The sequence below is a fragment of the Manis javanica genome, chromosome 3 (assembly GCF_040802235.1).
Source record: "Manis javanica isolate MJ-LG chromosome 3, MJ_LKY, whole genome shotgun sequence".
Lineage (NCBI taxonomy): Eukaryota > Metazoa > Chordata > Mammalia > Pholidota > Manidae > Manis > Manis javanica.
The window spans coordinates 69,000,349-69,016,586 of record NC_133158.1 but is presented as its reverse complement, the minus strand read 5'-3'; the positions used below and the strand labels follow the sequence as shown (position 1 = coordinate 69,016,586).

The following is a 16,238-nucleotide window of genomic DNA, read 5'->3' as shown; positions in this document are numbered from 1 at the left end:
ATGTACTTATTGCTTTTGCAGACTTTAGATTCGTGGTTACCAACGGTTCAGGGTAACTTCCTTACTATCTAAGAGTCTAACTTAACTCAGTATGCTATTACAAATACAATCTAAAGGTTCTTTTTTTTTTCCTTCTTTTCTTCCTCCTCCATTCTTTATATATTAGGTATCATTTTCTGTACTCTTTGTCTATCATTTGACTGACTTTGGGGGTAGTTGATTAATTTTGCATGTGCTTAGTAAGTAATTGTTCTTTCTTTGCTGTGGTTTTATTACCTCTGGTAACAGCTATTTATCCTTTGGAACACTTCCATCTATAGACTCCCTCCAAAATATACTGTAGAGACAGTTTGTGTAAGGTAAATTCTCTTTGCTTTTTCTTATCTGGAAATTGTTTAATCCCTCCCTCAAATGTAAATGATAATTTGTTGGGTAGAGTATTCTTGGTTTGAGGCCCCTCTGCTTCATTGCATTAAATATATCATGCCACTCCCTTCTGGCTTGTAAGGTTTCTGTTTAGAAGTCTAATGATAGCCTGATGGGTTTTCTCCAAGTATGTGATCTTTTTCTCTCTCTCTGGCTGCTTCTAACAGTCTGTTCTTATCCTTGATCTTTGCCATTTTAATTATTGTAAGTGTTGGTGTTGTTTTCTTTGGGTCCCTTTTGTTGGGAGATCTGTATACCTCCATGGCCTGAGAGACTAACTCCTTCCCCAGATTGGGGAAGTTTTCTGCAGTTACCTCCTCAAAGACACTTTCTCTCCCTTTTTTCTCTCTTCTGGTACCCCTGTAATGTGAATATTGTTCCATTTGGATTGGTCACACAGTTCTCAAATTCATTCCTTGAGATCGTTTTTTCTCTCTGTGCCTCAGCTTCTTTGTATTCCTCTTCTCTAATTTCTATTCCATTTACTGTCTCCTCCACTATATCTAGTCTGCTTTTAAATCCCTCCACTGTATTTTTTTGATACTGTATTCTGTTATGTTTGAATCTCTGTCCAGAATTCTTCCCTGAGCCCTTTAATATTTTTCTTTACCTCCATAAGTATGTTTATGATTTTTATTTTGAAATCCCTTTCAGAAAGATTGAAGAGTTCATTTTCACTTGACCTTTTTTCTGGTGTTTGTGGGATTTGGGTTTGAACCAGGTTCCTTTGAGGTTTTGTATTGTATGTGGCACCCTCTGGTATCAGAAGCTCTAGTTTCTGGAGATGCTCAGCCCCTAGAGCGATGTAGGGGGTCACTGGGGAGCAGTGTTGATGCCTGGGGGAGGGGAGAGCTGTTTTCTTCTTCCTAGCTGCTATACCTGTCTCCACTGCCAGAACTAGTGGGCTGAGCCCATAGGTGTAGGCCTCTGTGCTTTGTGTTTGTATCTGCAGTAGGTGGGGCTTCCCTGTGGTTGTCCTGATGCCAGGCCCGGGGCTGCTGGTTTGTGAGTTAGTCCAGACTGGCCAAGAAGGTGCAGCAGGCTGTGTATCACAGTGGGGTGCCTTGGAGCTGTGTAGTCAGCCAGGGCAATGGAGCGACTGAAGCTCCTGAAAGTTTCCAACCCTGCTGGTCAGTGTGCTTCCAGACAATTTTGTCCACCTGTCCTCTCTTCTAAGCAGTGACCTCTGTGCAATCCTTACCCCTTTAGCAGCCCTCTCGCTGTTAGGAAATCCTTCAGACTGCCCACCTTTCTTTTGTCCCAAAGAAGCTGGATGTGGATCCCTGTTTTCCACAAGTGGCTGGAATCTCAATCTCTCCAGGTTTTCCACCTGTCTTAGCTTTCCAACCCCACCAATCTCCAGAGCACCATGCAGTGTAGGTTTGTGCTCCCAGAGCAGATCTCCAGGGCTGGGTGTTCAGCAGTCCAAGGCCTCCACTCCCTCCCGCCTCCATTTCTCTTCCTCCCGCTGGTGAGCTGGGGTCGGGGAAGGGCTTGGGTCCCACCAGATCATGGCTTTGGTATGTTACCCTGTTCCATGAGGTCTGTCTCTTCTCTAGGTGTATGCAGTGTGATGCAGCCTTCTTTCCTGTTGCTCTTTGAGGATTAATTGTATTATATTTTCGTATTTTATGTGGTTTTGGGAAGCGATCTCTGTCTCACCTCTCATGTATCCATCTTTAATCTTATCCCCTCTTAACATTTTACTTTCTATTCCTAAAGCCTATTAAGAATTCCTCATATACAACAGTCATACAGTAAGTGTTATTTAAGTAGGGTATAAGAATGGATTGGTGTACTTGGTAGTCTAGAAATGTTTTGTAGGTAAAACAATTAAGCCAGTCCTTGAATGGTGGGTACATTTTGGGTAGGCAACAAGGAAATAAATATAGAGGGAGTAAGTGAGCCAATGCAGTGTAACAGAAAGCAGTGTATATTAGGGCAGAGTTTCTTCAGTGTTGGCATTGTTGAAATTTTAGACTGGAGTTCTTTGTTGTGGTGAGCTGCCCTCTACCTACAAATGCTAGTAGCAGTCCATCAGTTGTGACAACTGAGAATGATTCCTGACATTGCCAAATGTCTTCTGGGGAGAAGGAAAGAGATCACTCACTTTTTAGAATCCTAATTAGTGTACCCACTCTATAAGTTATTGACCATTCAAAGGATTTATATAGAGTACAAGAACTAATAGCCAGAAAGGTAGAGTAGGATCACATTAAAGTAACTTGAATTTTAGAATGGGGAATTTGAACTTTATATTTCTAGAAATGTAAACTTAGTAAGACAATATTGTACTTCTTCTCACCTCCCTTCTACTTTTATACTCTTGGTACTTAAAGTGTGATAAATTTAAACAGCAACATTGGCATCACTTGGGAGTTTGCTAGAAATACAGAACTTCAGACCCTTCCCAGTCTTACTGAACGATAAATCTATTTTAGCAGGATCCTAAGTGATTTGGTGCACAGTAAAGTTTGAGAAACACTGCTTTGACCACCTTCTTGTCTTGCTTAGAGGGATGCCTGACTCATAGACCTGACTTTAGGAATAGTGTGATGAATATTGCAATTTAGAAAGATAAGTCTGATGTTTTTGATGGATTGAAATGAAGAGCTCCTGAAATCATAGTGCCTCAGCCATGAGGCCATGAAGGCTTGAAATTAATTTTCTAATTTCTGCCACTTGAGTGAAAAAGGGAACTACTACAAAGGAATAACTAGCAGTACTTTGTAACTGACTGGATAGAAGATTCAAAGGAGTTTTGAATGATAACAGGTTTGAACCTTAGTGGTTGAGTAAGTTATATTTACCATGAACTTAAATGAGCATGTCTGAATGAAAAACAGATTTTGGGTGTTGGGTGGATGATATGATGAGATGAGTTCATATTTGGTTTATTGAGTTGGAGGATATATAGGCAAAACTACCAGGCAGGTTGTTAAAACCTGTGGAATCAAGCCTTGTATCAAAATTGGAGAAAATTAAGGATCATCTGGATAGTAGTGTTTATCAGATAAAAGTTTTTAATGGAGACACAAAAGCTAACTGAAGGCCTAGGACTGAGTATTTATTAGGTCAGAGATTGGGAGAAATTGAGATGAAGAGCTCTAAGAGAGCTTTGAGAAAAACTCAGGAGAAGTAGTAGTATTCAAATCAAAAGAAGAAAAATTTTTAAGGTTACTTTAGCAGCTTTTCTTCACAGTGAAAATTAATAAATGATTTGAGTGACAATTTTTTCAGTTCCTCTAAGGATGGTCCACTATGATCCTAGATCCATAGCCCAGAAGTTAATTCATTACTTACAACAAGGCATTAGCACTTAATTCTTTTGTAAAACAGTGAAGAACTGTGCTGAAACAACAAATTCTATGAAGTTAGTCAATGAGAATAGACAAAAGTATCAAGCCTGTAGAGTAGGTAGTAGCATTGGAGTTTCAGTGGAGTGGTAGAAATAGAAACCAAACCAAATAATAGAAACAAAATGTGATACAACAAAAAGCTCTCAGAAAATTGAACAAACGCTCCATAGTAGAAGAGTTGTTACACAATTGGTTACTTTCTCTTGATAAGATATTATATAATTGCTAAAATTATGGTTAAGAGAAGTATTCTGCTTGAAAAAAGTGAGCCACAAAATTGTAGGCATATGATGATTACATCTATATAGAAACCAGAAATAGAAGGAAATTCAAGAATATGATAATGAATATTAGGACATTGTGGTTATGGATAATTTTTTTCCTGTTTTCCCAAATTTTTAGTAATATTACTTTGGTAATTAAAAAAGTAGACTTCCACTGCTGGACACCATGGGTAACAAGGACTGGATTTACTCTTCCTCAGAACAAAAACACGAGGCAAATGACGAACAGATTTTAGTCATTGGACAATATACAGTGTAGAACTGCACCCCCTGAAAGAAGGAAAAATGTTATAGCTTCCTCCTTAGGCAGTTTCCAGGCTGGAGTTCAGTGACAAGGAATTGAAGCAGATAATGGTGGACTCACTGAGTGGAAGAGACAGAAAGGAATTCAGGGAGGACAGGTGATGAGAATATGTGAAACAGAACACTGGTAAGACAGGATTATCAGAGACAGATTGAGAGTGAGCATGGGCAAGCATGTGCTTTAGAGATCTAAAGGAGGGCCCCCTGCAGTGTTCGGTTTAGTACTGATCTGTGTATATGTGAGAGGAAACTTTTGAGGTGGTTGAAAAAACCAACAGAAAGCAGTAGGCCTGACAATCCTAGTGTTCACACGGGGCTGGGAAAACTTTGTATTACCCCCATTTGGAGTACACTGGGCATTAGGGAGCATCTTAGGAGGAAACAACACAAAACTGCTCAACTGGGGGAAAAAAGCATCCAGGGAAGTAAACTAAAAAGTTGAGGTATATGAAAAAAATAACTTCAGAAAGCCAATAAAATCTACAACCAGGAGATTGATTTTCGTTAGAAGAAAAAAGAAATAACAACTAAAAATTGACTACAAAATAAGCTTAGCACTGAAAGCTGAAAGCTGTGTTCAACCTGAGGACTTTGGCAATTCAGAAGAAACATCTGAGGTGCTGTGCTAAGATTTGAGATCCTTGAGACGTGAGAGAGACAATAAATGCAATTCCGCTCACTGTGAGATATCTAATAACCCTTCTCATATTCACCTTGTACCCAAAGGCTTAATTTTCAGAATAGTAGTGAACTAGAAGTAAACCAACCTTCTTACAGACTTCTAGGTCTGGTTTATATCACTTGATTAGTCTGAATTTAAATTAAGGATGTCCTGGACTAATTAGTGTTTTCAGGAGCTTAGAAGAAGTGAACACAGATCTTTTCTGGATGATAGGTACCTTTTTCCTATTCTTCAAGTTTTTCTACCTTAATTATTCAAACACAGACCAATAGTTTGCTTGAATAACCAGGCATACAATTAAAGAAGACCCCACAAGAAGCAGCCAGCACAAACAACAGAAACAGACCTTCTAATGCATAAGACGTTGGAATTCTCAAGAGTATTAAAACAACAATGCTTACCATTTTAAGAAATAAGTAAGTCTATAAAATTCTACAGAGAACAATGAACTACATATATATATATACATATGTATAAATAATCACACTGTAGTTGGCCTTGAAGTAGAGAAGTATTTCTTAGTATATAAAAGCAGTTAACTACAAAAGAGAAAGAACTGATATGTTTTTGTAAATATGAATTGAAAATTTCTCATCAAAACACACCACAGGGTAAAAAGACAATCTCTGAATTTGTAGAAGATATTTGCGCCGCATATAATAAAAAAAGGGCTCTCCTCCCAAATTAATAAGAAAAAACAATTGGCTTACATAGGCATTTTACAGAAGAAATTCCATATGGCTCATAAACATGAAAAGCTCATTGACCTCATTTATAATGTGAGAAATTAAAAATACAGTCCCAATGATACATACCTGTGAAATTAGCAGACATTCTTAAAGTTGGACACAATGAACTGTGATGAGTATATGCACCAACAGGCGTTCAAAGATTGGGAGTAAATTGGTCCTTTGGAGTTTTTTTTTTTAGCATTATCTGGTAGAGTTGAAAATAAGCATAATGGTAGTGATTCCAGTATAAGGGATAATCTAGAGAAACTTTTTCATAAATATACTGAGAATACATGAATGAGAATGTTTCTTATAAAATTGTTTATACCAAGGAGGGAACAATACAAATTTCCAACAGTAAATAAACCATGCAGCAATTAAAATAAAAAATTTATACTACTGCATGCAAACCTAAATGATCTAAAAATAGGAGGTTAAACAAATGAATTCCAAAATAATAAACTAAGGCTAAATGCTCCTACATAAATTAATCTCAAGAACACAAAGTTGAGCCAGAGAAAAACAGCAAAAATATATTTAGTCTAATTCCATTCATGTAAAGTTCAGAAATAGGTGAAATGAAACTTGTTTAGGTTTGCATTTGTAGATTTTAGAAAAATCTTGAAAAGCAAGGAAAAATTTGTTTCTAAAGTTACCTTAATCGTTTCACACTTGGGCAGGCAGGGTGTTAAAATGATCAAGAAAAAGGCATATGAGGGACCTGGGAGGTGCTGGTGTTCTTTAAGATGTATGTTAGTTACATTGATGTTTACTATAAATTATGTTTCCTGTATAAAAGGAAATATGTAGGGAAAATATTAATATCCCTTCAAGTAATTAAGAAACAAAAATAGGTAAATAGAAATCAAGACCAGATGGCATTGAAAGAACCAGTTGGAAATCTTGGAATGAATAAAAGTCTTTGAGATAAAACTTAATACACAGAATAAACTATAGGCTTGAGACAAAGAATGCATGAAGTGAGTACTGAGGAATTAATACAGAAAGAAGCACATACAGTTTGCTGGAAAACATTATGGGATAGTTAAAGTATATGGGGGTAGATTAAAAGGGCCTAATATTAAGGTTATTGTCCCTTGCTAAGGAGCTTTCTTATACCAGAAAAGATAGGTGGCGCATACATTCCTATAAACATAGCTACTAATGATGTTACATTTTAATGGTGTATTTTCACTGAATACTGCTAACTTATTTTAAAATGTATTTTTGCTGCAAAATGAAGTTTCATGTATTAAAACTACTTTTTGTCTTTTCAGAGTAATAAGACTTTTAGTCTCATAATGGAAATTATGATCTGATTCACAGAAATATTTTGTATATACTAATTTGTGGGAGAACTTATCTATCCCTATAAAGAAAAGTATATGTTTACCAGGGAGGGCCATCTTTTAATTTTTAATTTAAAGTTTTATTTGACCTGGCTTAATGATCTTTTGTCCAAGAATCCAGTTGATGTTGTCATTACCTAAAAAGTGTGTGTATAGACTTTATATGTAGATGTCTTTAAGTTTATGAGATATGGCTTGGAAGGATGTGTATATATATATATATATATACTCTTAATTGAATTGTAACTAATTTTTTTTTTAAATTTAAACAGTTGAACCCACTGTGAGCCTGGTAAAAGGGCCAGATTCTTTAATTGATGGAGGAAATGAAACAGTAGCAGCCATTTGTATTGCAGCTACTGGAAAACCAGTTGCACATATTGACTGGGAAGGTGATCTTGGTGAAATGGAATCTACTACAACTTCTTTTCCAAATGAAACAGCAACAATTGTCAGTCAATATAAGCTGTTTCCAACCAGGTTTGCTAGAGGAAGGCGAATTACTTGTGTTGTAAAACATCCAGCCTTGGAAAAGGACATCAGATATTCTTTCATATTAGATATACAGTGTAAGTAAACACTAACATTTGTTTTTTAAACATACTGTGTATTTTATTTTAATTTTCTTCCTTAGATGTAATTTTGAATCAAACTTTTTAGTTTGAATATTTAGTATTCAGATACTCTGCTTTTCTTCATTGGTATTTTTTTCTTAATTTTCTTTGTATTTGCATGAAAATTTCATTTAACCAGAACATTTCTTTTTTTAATCAGTTTGTAAAGGTTGACAATGACTTTAAAATTGCTCTCCAACTTAAAATAATTTAACCTTATCCTTTTAGACCTTAAACATAGACTGAACTTAAGTGAATTACGGCAATTTTTTTTTTCAAAGAATAGATATTTTTAATATGTGAAATGTCTTCAGAAACCCAACAAGTAGATAGTCAGATTTTGCTATGTGCTTTCCTGCTGACTGGTTTCCTGGATATCTGGGGCTGGACCAGAGGTGAAGTAGTTGGGGTGAAGGACTCATAATACCATAAAACACAGAGGGGAAAAAGGAACTTTCTGGGGGATAGGAGAAGATGTGGGTAGAGGTCAGGGATTTAAAGGAAACAGCAAATGAATTACGGCAATTTATGCCTCAAAATGTCCAGCACTTAGAGATAAACAACTACTTCCCCAGTCCAATTAATTTAAATATTTAGTTTACTGATGCTACCCATGGTATTTTCAGCAAGATTCTTTTACTTGCTAGATGCATTTTAATTAGTTTGAAAAATCTGTATTTTTAAAATTTTATTTCTAATGTGATTTTATTGATCATTTTACAAGATTCTCATACAGGTAAAACAATATTTTAAAGACATCATTGGGATAGTAAACATTATATTAAAAATACCCATATAATATCATAATAACCATTATTACTGAACCATTGTAGATAAGGTTTGAAGCTGGCCCATCTTTTATTTTCATTTTTTTTGTTAAGGGGTACTTTCATTTGTGTATGTTTTGCTTGTGTGTATGTATATACTTTTTCTATAAAGTTTCTAAGTTTTTGCTAAATTCTTTGTGTGATATTTTAAAAATTTTGAGCAAACGAAAAAAATGATAGTGCAGATAGCTATAGCTGGGATAATAAAAATTAAGCAGGTTAGAGATAAAATTAGAAGTATTTAGGTTTTGCTGTCATTTCCATCCATGCAGAGATCATAAAATCCAGATAGGTTTTTGAGGATGTTCTATTTTTCATTGTTACTGTTTTTTGATACGACATGCATGGAATTTTAAATTACAGATACTCATTACACTTGTAGAATGGTTTTAAAGCTAATTCTAAGGATCTTTTACAACAGTTACAGAATTAAATTTGAGAAGCTATCTTATATGAATGTTTTTACAATTGTATTCTTGAGTGCAAATACCTTTTATCATATCTCTGAAGAATCAAATTTAAATTTTTCTTTTTACCTACCTTGCTTTCACAGACGCTTTCTTTTCTTCTTGTAAGATTCAAGGTCTTAATTATAGATAATATTTTTCCCTTCCTTGTGTCTAATGATTTTCTTCAATTTGTATTATGTATATTATTATTTTTTTGTTTGCTTGAATGAAATCCTAAATATATAAAAAATTCCTTCTAATGTAAGGGTTTATAATTATGTCTTAAGTTTATTGGCTTGCTCCTAAAATGTTTTTAGGGAATTCATGACTTTCTTCTTTTTTTTAATAGGAACCTATAAAATATGTGAACAGTGTTTAAGGAGATAAAATCTTAACATCCAGTTAGCATCTTAAAATTTGTAGGTATTCTTTGGGAATAGCTTCATACCTATCCCCTTTTCCTTTGAAAATAAATTAAACTCACAGATATTTGTATTTTTCTTTTAGCAATAGTTTTTAGTATCAATTTTAAGTTACAAAAATGCTTGTTTGTTCTTGGTATTTGTAAGAGGCAGATATTTCTATTTTAATATTACTAAGGTAATTGTGCCTTAGTAGAAGTTTAATTTTTTACCAATTTTTGTAAAACTTGCTTAACAACAGGTCAGGCTTCCTTCCCTGGCAGAGTTAAAGACTGACCTGGTTTCTCTGTAACTTTGCAGCTGGCCTTGTGCTATTTATCTAGTTTACTCTGTAGGTCACAGAAAGATGAAGAGTTCATACGTAAGTAACACTTTCTTAGGGAAGCATTTCATGACCTTACTCAACTCCATCCTCTAATTTATGCCTTTCCTCTTATTTTCTTTCTTAGCATTCTATTCTTTTTCTTCTTGGCCTTATTAACAGTTCTTAGTTAAATATTCTTAAAATGTTGTCTTTCCTATTAACTATTAGAATGTGAATTTTATGAATGTAATTTTATTCATAAAATTTTGAGTCTACCTGGTACAGTGCCTGTCACTTATTAGGAGTAAAAGGACTATAGTGGTTGAATGAATGATTAGTATTGGATTTTATAGTTTGAAGGCTTAAATTTGTATTGCTGGTAGATATGGATAATTTTACCAATTTGATTGACATGTGCTAAAAACCTTTGAATGCGTGAATTATTAAAAGTTTGTATTTCAGAATAGTTGAGGCCTTAATTTAATTCAGTTAAAATTGTAGTCTTAGAAAGTTTTTACCACATCTCTACATGCACATAGAATATTAATTAATTGTGATATCGCGTATCTAATCTCTATAATTGCCTTGATATCTCTTAGAGAATATTGCGTTTCAGATTAAACATTTCTTTACAGACAGTTTTATATGATGACTTGGTACTTAAATGCCATGTCTAATTGAATTAAGTTCTATAATGTATTTCCTTTGTTCATATATATCTACATACCTCATAAGAGAACTCTCGTATTTTGCTTTTGGTGATTATAAGTTTGTGAATATTCTTACATTCAGTGTCTGTAATAAGTAGAATGGCACATGCCTATAATTGCCTATTGTTTGGGTACTCATTGTCCATTCATTCACTTTTTTAATCAGCTGATATGTGAGTAGTCTTCCACATTGATTGGTTATATTGAGAAAAGAAAAAAATAATTTCTGTTTTTCTAAAATTTAGTCTAGTATGTTAATGCTTTGTCATTACATATCATTACAAGGTAATTGTCCTGTCATGCATTTATTTTATAGATGCTCCTGAGGTTTCAGTAACAGGCTATGATGGAAATTGGTTTGTGGGAAGAAAAGGTGTTAATCTCAAGTGTAATGCTGATGCAAATCCGCCACCGTTCAAATCTGTGTGGAACAGGTAATAATGTCAAATACTTCTAAAGAGAAATTTAAAAGTGAAAAGTACTGTTGAAGTTGTTTTTAATTATTGTAATACATGATTATAGTAATTGCTGATTATAGTAATTCCTTGGCATAGGTCTTAAACTGCTACTTCTCGATTTACTAATTTTTAATACTATCTATTGACTTATGATAGATGAAAAATCTAATTTTTATTTACCCCTTCACACACAAACAATACCCATTTACATATTCCTACTCTTCATAGTCTCAGTGAAATTAAGCTATGTTTATTTAAATTGTGTAATTATTGTTTACCTCCCTATGACAGTTACATAAAAACTACTTACTAAGAGCAAAGCAGTATACTGAAATTGTTTTCTTTTGTCTAAAGCTGTTTGGTTTCCCTGAGGCTCCTAGTTGTTTCTTTTAACTTGTATAGTGTACTCTCTAAATATCCTTAATTCTCCTTATCTATCAAAGTTTAAACTGTTACACTGCAGTTTTCTATTTCTCAGTATTTGGGGCCTCCCTTCAAATCTAGAGACTTCTATCTGTTGATTGTGGATAACTTTCTTTTGTTTATGGTTATTTCCCCTCCTTTTTTTTCTGTTTGCTCATATTAACTTTTTTTCTGTTTGCTCAATACTCTTTTTATTATTCAAATAGCTTCTGTTTTTCCTAGATTTCCTTGATTCCCCCCCGTTGATTTATTGATTTAAAAAAATGGGGGGAAATATTTTCAGTTAGTGAGATAACTTTGTAACTGTTCATTTTCATAGCATTCTTATTTTATGAATGTAGTGTCTTCTTGCTTCTTCTAGGAATACTGGAGTTATTTCCTCTGCAGAGAGTTTTTTCCTGTTTCCTACATATTACCTTTTTTTTTCTTCGAAGTTTGGTCTTTCATTTTGAAAATACTCCTTAATTTTCTCTGTTCAGTCATTTCACAGTGATGCACCATAATAAAATATTAAGTAGAAACTCAATTTATAGTTGTGATTACTCAGTAGTAGTTTCCACTTAGAGTGATCAGTTAGAGAGCTGGTTATTTCCCTGGGGAAACTTCAGGTGTCACTTATGGGAAAGGAATTTTAACCTTAAATTTTTTCCCCTAAAGCATAAATGTCTGGTGTCTGTACAGAGTTAAGAGGAGCTTATTGTTTTGTTTTTTTCAACTTTCAACTAATCTTGTTTCTAGCCTTTTGCCTCACGAGGGCCCCCTCTGCAGTACAGAGTCAAACTCCAAATCTTCCTTGGATCTTTTGGCCCAAACTGACAGTTTTCTTATCCATATGCCTTCTGCAAGCACTTCCTCAGACCAAAGCAAAGCAGAGGGTTTTCAGCCTTAGTACTATTGACATTTTGGGCTGGACTTGTCTAGGCAGTCCTGTGAGTTTATAGGATGTTCGGCAGGATTCCTGGCCTCTCTTCTCCAGAGCCAGTAGAATCCCCCACCACTGTGACAACCAGAAATGTCTCCAGACATGTCAGGTGTCTACTGGAGACAAAATCATTCCTGAGTGAGAAACACTGCATATGTGGTTTTCTATGTCTGTTTTCTGTCTTCTAAAAGTTTGTTGAAACTTCTTGTTTGATAAATTCTGCCTTCTGTTTTCTTTCTTCTCATGGATTTTTACTAGCTTTTTAATTCCTTTATTCTAGTTTTAGGTGGAATTTCATGGGAGTGAGGAAATGGTGCTATTTGGCCAATCTTGTTTAAGCAGAGATGCAGTTTTAAAAGTAGAGAAGGCCGTTGTCACTTATATTTTCTTTAAAGTGGGAAGCAGTCATTGGTTAAGATATGTGATAGGGTATTTCTGAAAGTCATATAATTGTGAGATCCTAGTGACTGTACTTGGAGATGTCTTTTCTGAGTAGTCATTTAATCTTTCTAATGCTATGTCTCATTGATAATAGTTCCTTCCTAAGAGTTGTTGTGAGGGTGGAGACAACAAATGTTAATCATGTAACATAGGTACAAGAGCTAGAAGGTTCTTATTAGTGTGTCATTCATTGTGAATTTAATGTGGTATTTAGGTATATCTGATGCGTTTATTTGAATAAACAACTTTAAAGGATTATATACCATATTTATATTTCTCAGAATTAAAGGGATTAGAATTTTGGGTGTAAAGTACAGAGATAGATAATTGGTAAAATACATTTACTTTATATTCATTCTTACCCTCCTAAAAAAGTTTACTTTTTGAAAACTGATGCTTGTAAAAATGTTCATTCCAAAGTCCTTTTGAGAAGGATTGGCTGTTTTTTAAACCATGTAAGAATATTACCTTTATCCTTCAATGCTAAATTAAAGTACTTTCAACTGTAAATGATTTTACTGATTGTTCTTAATCCTACTACCCTTGGGATTACAGAATGAAATCATTCCACCTATTCTCCAGTGTTGATATGCTTCTTTCTACCTTTTTATGATTGTTTGTTCTTATTGCCTTTATAATGAGTTGTTATTTTCCTACTATGTACTTAATTGAAAGTAAGATCCAAATCTTATTTACCTGTGCATTTCAGCAAAACTAGCAGAGTAAGGTAAATAATAAGCTCCTCGTAATTAAATAATGGACAGCCGAATGAGTGAATTTTTTTGAAAATCTGCTTAGCTCAAACTAGTTGAGTACCTGGGTTCACTTGACTTTTTATTCTCTTAAAAAATAACATAGGGGCTTTAAAAATAGTTTCAACATAAAGACAAGGTAGGTTTTTTTTGGTACCCTAAGGTTGGAATAATGGTATACTTAATTCCATTGCAATGGATGGCTTTAGAGTTCTTATGGTGGGATTTTACTTGTTATGGTTTATCGTAATGTATATACTAGTTGGGACCTCTTAGCCAAATGAGTATAGATACTGTTTAAGGAGAGTCATTGCTGATAATAAATGGTGCTTTGGTATTTATTGTCATAGATACCCACCTTGCAAATGAAATTATTTTATAAGACCCTCCTTGGTGCTTTAGAAACTGTAGGGCACAGCATAGATTGCTCAGTATTAAGTGATGCTCTTTAAATATGTTAATAGAAGGGAAACATTGTCATATATTTAAGTGACTTTTCATTAAGAAAATTATAAATATATCATCAGTAGATCTGTAATTCACTGAGAATTTAATTCTTTTGCTACTGTGGATATTTCTTCAAATAATATGTTTTGGTAATTTTCCTGTTTTCTGAATGTAATTTTTTAAAATCACATAGTTCCCCCCACTTTGCCTCCCATTCTTATATTTTGGCCTAACTACACTTAACATGAATTGATATTTTAAAAGAATGGATTTTTTTAATGGAGTTTATTCGTTCATATTTATTAAACTGAAAGTTGATATTATATGCCTTCATTTCATAGTGAATTTTAACTGAAGGATGCTGATTTTTTCACTAATATCTCAAAAGTATAATCTCTTATTTAAATAGCTGTCAATGAATATAGTCTGAAGATAATTAAAATGATTTAATGTTTTTTAAAATCTAGGTTGGATGGACAGTGGCCTGATGGTTTATTGGCTTCAGACAATACTCTTCATTTTGTCCATCCACTGACTTTCAATTATTCTGGTGTTTATGTCTGTAAAGTGACTAACTCCCTTGGTCAAAGAAGTGATCAAAAGGTCATCTACATTTCAGGTAAGTTAGGGTGTACTGGCAAAATGAGCTGTTTAAACTATTCCTATAATGACAGTCATAGCAATGACACTGTGTTCTATTCTTGTGATGATACAGATTCCTCAGTGTGAGGTTTTCCAGTTAATCTAAAAGAGATATAATAAAGTAACCCCACCTGGAATATAAATGTAAAATGGCATTCCTTTACTTAAAGGTCAAAATGTCTTGCAACAAGTTTTTAGATACATTTTAAGACCTATGCATATAGTTAATTTTTTAGTTAAAAAGTAATACATGGTCCTTTTAGAGGTAGAGTGTGCCTTTCTAGGTTCTTTAGTCTTTACACCAAGAACAAACATTGTTTTTTTTGTTTGTTTATCTTTTGGTAACAAGTATCTGATAAAATGGGATATCACCTTTAATGACCTGACTTATTAAATAACATTGTCACTCAATATGGGACTATACCATATTGGATTACTGAGAGGTAAAGTAGGAACGCTACTGAAAATGTTCTAATGAAATAAAAATGTAAGATGTTTCTTATTGTCAGTCCTTAACCATTAAGAACTTAGACTTTTCACATCCCACTTGTTTACTATGAATGTTTTTGTTAATTTGACTGAGTATAAATTTGCATATTGACACAATATAGTTAGGACTAAAAATAAATTCTTTTCTGGATGTGGCTATAAATAATAAGTTATAAGTGGAATGCTTACTTAGAAAAATTATAAAAAATATTTGGAGCATCTCCTTACCAACCACCAGAATGTAGCCATCTTTATGTCTAACAAATGGAAACTTAACTTTTAGAAAAGCAGGAAGCAAACTTTTAGAAAAGCAGGTTTGTATGGTAATTATGTAATAGGTAGTTAAGATTTTTATCTCTTTTGGAATCTAAAATGAAATACATAACAGATTTTACAGAAATCTTTAAGCTTGCTTTAGTGTTAGGTTCTCAGTCCTTGGTTCTCAGTCCTTAAGTGATCACTCAAAGAACAGTACCCCAAATTATTTTCTCATGGCACTTACCACAATTTATAGTTGTACATTCATTTATTTACTTATTATCTATCCTTATATTTAAGCAGTTTGTGTTTGTTTTATTTACCACTGAATACTCAGCACTTAGTGCCTGACACGTGATAGGGACTCAAGTATGTTTTTGTGTGAATCTCACAAGAAACTTGGATCTATGTACATCCATAACTATCCTTTTCTGACAACAGCTGTGCTTTGGAGGAAATCTGAATGAGATTAAATATTAGTATTTTAGTCTCCCTTTCTTCCCTTAGGGTTTTTTTTTTATTAAAAGAAAAAAAAGGATCTTAAAGCCACAGGAAATGCATATTTATAATATTGTTACCTAACAACTGCTTACTTTTTTTTTCTGTTTTACAAAATGTGGTATAGGGTATTATTTGTAAATCTAGGTTCAATGTGTTATAATTATGTAATCATTTAAATATCAGGGCTCAGTTTGGACATTCTTATTTATACTAATTTCAGTGGGATATCCTAGACTTACATATTTTGGCATTCTGGGTCCACTTCCCAGTACTCCTGACTTGTGTGTCTAACTGCCTATTAATAACCATTAATCCTATGTAGAGCTATAATAATCATTGACAACAATGTTCAAAACTGTCTCTTGCCACCAAACCTCTTCTTCCAAAAGCCTTCTTTCAGTTATTGGTGTAACTCCATCCTTATGTTTGCTCAAGATATACTCCT

The 16,238-nt window shown here is 33.8% G+C and overlaps 1 protein-coding gene across 2 annotated transcripts in view; it reads left to right on the top strand.

Moving 5' to 3' along the window:
• Window positions 1-16,238, top strand: part of NECTIN3 (nectin cell adhesion molecule 3) — a 138,196-nt gene that overhangs the window by 50,285 nt on the left and 71,673 nt on the right. For both annotated transcript variants that reach the window (XM_037017658.2, XM_037017657.2), the window contains exons 3-5: window positions 7,407-7,703; window positions 10,777-10,894; window positions 14,371-14,522. In XM_037017658.2, the coding sequence (XP_036873553.1) occupies window positions 7,407-7,703; window positions 10,777-10,894; window positions 14,371-14,522 (567 nt within the window). The remainder of the gene's footprint in view (window positions 1-7,406; window positions 7,704-10,776; window positions 10,895-14,370; window positions 14,523-16,238) is intronic.